Below are 3,028 nucleotides of genomic sequence, written 5' to 3'. Positions count from 1 at the left end.
GAGATTTATGTAATTATGCTAATTGGTCTAGAGGTGGGTCCACAGCAAAGAGGCAGGAACAAGGCTTTCTATTTAAGCAGCAGACACCTCCCTGTCTCCAAGAACTCCTCTCCTTCCTTCCAACATGTGGCTGCTCCATGTTCTGGTCTGGGCTTCTCTTGCTGTTTGCCCAATTTGGGGTAAGACTTCTGGATTACAAACATTGGGTTGCACATTTGGAAACCTGTCCTTGATGAAGTGGGTGAAATGTATACAGGGCAAGCACCAAACAGTGCAATGACCCTTGTGCTGGCTTAGACTGGCTACTTTTATATCTCGAAACAGATTACTTTTTAGTTGACCCTCTATTTAATGTCAGAAGGAAAAGAGGCCTTAAAAGTTCAAATGACTATCAATGATGCAAGCCTAAAAGTGATTAAACCAACCATGAATCCAGGTTTGATCTATCCCCTCTGATGTGTCCTCACGTTTTCTCGACCATCAGGACACTCACCCTCACCACCCGTGGTGGACACCACACAAGGCAAAGTCCTGGGGAAGTATGTCAGCTTAGAAGGATTTGAACAGCCTGTGGCCGTATTCCTGGGAGTCCCCTTTGCCAAGCCCCCTCTTGGATCCCTGAGGTTTGCTCCACCACAGCCTCCAGAGCCCTGGAGCTTCGTAAAGAATGCCACCTCCTACCCTCCTATGTAAGCCACTGGGATGGGGACTATTTTAGTGAGTATGTGTTGAGATAAATATTTAATGTTAATTGGAGGTTTCTGCCATGCCTTGGATCATTTAGTTCCCAAATGAAAAACATACAACCTTTATATTTATAGTAAGACTTTAAAGCACTGGAGTTGGGCAGATATTTAATGTCTAAGCTTTTTTGTCTATTTCTCTATTAATAACCCTGAAGATAATTTACCATGTTTCATCTGGGCTGCTCTTACACTAACTGGCCAGCCTTTGTGGCCATGTTTTTATGATTCACCTCCCCAGTGCCATCTGTCCTCTCTTCACTTTCTCTGCCCCATCTCATAGTCCTATCTCAGACCCCAAGCCCAGGAATTGAAATTCTGTTTACCTCTCTTCTTCCCAGCTATAGGCTGTAGGCATCTCTATTGACCAATCAAGGATCCCTTGTGATGGTTACACAGCATCACTTGCTGTAACTGAGGATCTCCTCTTCCCTGAGGCAACCAGAGCCAGTACTTAGCATTACAATACCTAGCAACAGCGATCCAGTATGGAGATGAGGCAATCCTCTGATTAGTAATATTAATAGTAACTACTGGCATCCCTGAGAGCATGATTAAATATGGTCTAGTTACTGAGTACATTCGTAGTTTTCCAAACCCTTTATTTAGGACAAACTTACTAAGTACCTGTGGTGAATCAGTAATATTATGGGTTTTCATAAACTATTACAGGAAACAAATCTGTACTTTGTGAATCTTTTATCCTATTGGATGGAAAGAGAAAATGAGAAATCTGTGAACTAGAACATCAAGAATATCCTAGAATATCCTAAATACTTTGGAAAATAGCAATTGATCAGATAAGGTCAATGAGAAGTGAGCTGCTATATTACTCTGATTTGAACTTTAGTGTTGCTTAGGAGTGTGGTGGCTGTGGACTGGTGTGTGAAGAGAATAGTAAAGATGACTGAAAGTTCTCACACCCAGATCTACCTAGCTACCTACTAACAAGCAACTACCAAGGGTGTGTCACATCACCCCTGGAAACTGAGTGAACAAGCTCAAGAATTCCAGATGGCCTCATGGCCACCTAGGAGAACCTCAAACACATACAAATGTCAGATCAGACAGCATTTGTGTCCTCCTCAAGGTTCCTCTGGGAGTTTCCAGGATTCTGTGTCTGGCTGTCTTCTTACCATTCCATGCCTTTCACCTACAAATAATATTTGCTATGTTTTCATTTTGCTTGCAAAGTAAGACAATACTCTAACACACACACACACACAAGCACACAGACCCGCACACACAAACACACACACACACACACAGAGACACACACACACACGAGAAGGAGAGTTAAAATCATGTACAATTCAACAGCCCAGAGTTAACTGCTATTAACAATTGAGGTCATGCTTTCAAGGCCTTTGTCTGTGTAAATCCTCCATTAAACAGAGATCATAAATAGAGAGTGTGGGTAGCATCCTGGCATATTCATATGCATCAGCATCCTTTCATACCATATATATAATATACATGTTACACATATATGTTGTGTGAAAAATATATTTTATCTTATAATGTGTAATATAATATTAATGGTATATAATAACAAATGTAATATATAATATGATTATATATACATACATGTACATATACATATAAATAGTTTAGTTTTTTTGGTAATGAACAAAATTCTGATAGATTCATTACATACAACCATAAACAGTTTGGGATAAGTTTTCAAAGGTCACATTGCTGAGTGAAAAACACGAACTTTGGGTTCATTTGTCTCCATAAACAACCAAACTCTGCACAATTCTCCCATGGAAACTTACAAACTTCTGTCCCTGGCTTTTACCCATGCCTTGGCTTACTTGATGAATTTTTCCTGTGTACACTGGGTAAACAAAATGAGACCATAACAATAATAAACAGAAACATTGTTTCTATACTACATTTTTTCTAAGGATTAGTGAACCTGAACTCTTCTATCCACATGTAACATGTAAATTTATATTTTTATGAATATCATGCACTATTCTCAATGATATAGGAAAAATGACCCGGGACAGACATTCAGGTCTCTCTGTCATTTGATGTGGCTTGTGCCATGCTGGTCCTACACAGCATCACTTCTACACCCAGGATGGTGATAGCAGACCTTCTCATTGCAAAGTGCCCTGGGATGTTGCTCTAATCTACTTGAAGTATAAGCACTACCTAACATGATCTTCTTAGCTCTGTGTCCTCCAGCCATCTGTCAAACTTCTCTGTGCCTACAATTCCTCAATGGTAAAAGAGAAAGAATAATAGATGCTGTCTTAGTCAGGGTTTTACTGCTG

At 40.1% G+C, this 3,028-nt stretch overlaps 1 protein-coding gene across 2 annotated transcripts in view; it reads left to right on the top strand.

The window, feature by feature from the left end:
* The window catches only part of LOC110300390 (carboxylesterase 1C), a 24,466-nt gene continuing 21,438 nt past the window's right edge, over positions 1-3,028 (top strand). The window contains exons 1-2 of one of the 2 annotated variants that reach the window (XM_021170555.2): positions 70-179; positions 485-689. In XM_021170555.2, the coding sequence (XP_021026214.1) occupies positions 125-179; positions 485-689 (260 nt within the window). In that variant the 5' untranslated portion in view covers positions 70-124. Of the gene's footprint in view, positions 180-484; positions 690-3,028 lie in introns of both variants that reach the window. The other variant, XM_021170556.1, reaches the window with a different exon arrangement.

This window comes from Mus caroli, chromosome 8, assembly GCF_900094665.2.
Source record: "Mus caroli chromosome 8, CAROLI_EIJ_v1.1, whole genome shotgun sequence".
NCBI lineage: Eukaryota > Metazoa > Chordata > Mammalia > Rodentia > Muridae > Mus > Mus caroli.
Note: the sequence above shows the minus strand (reverse complement) of the source record. Positions and strands in the feature narration are given on the sequence as shown.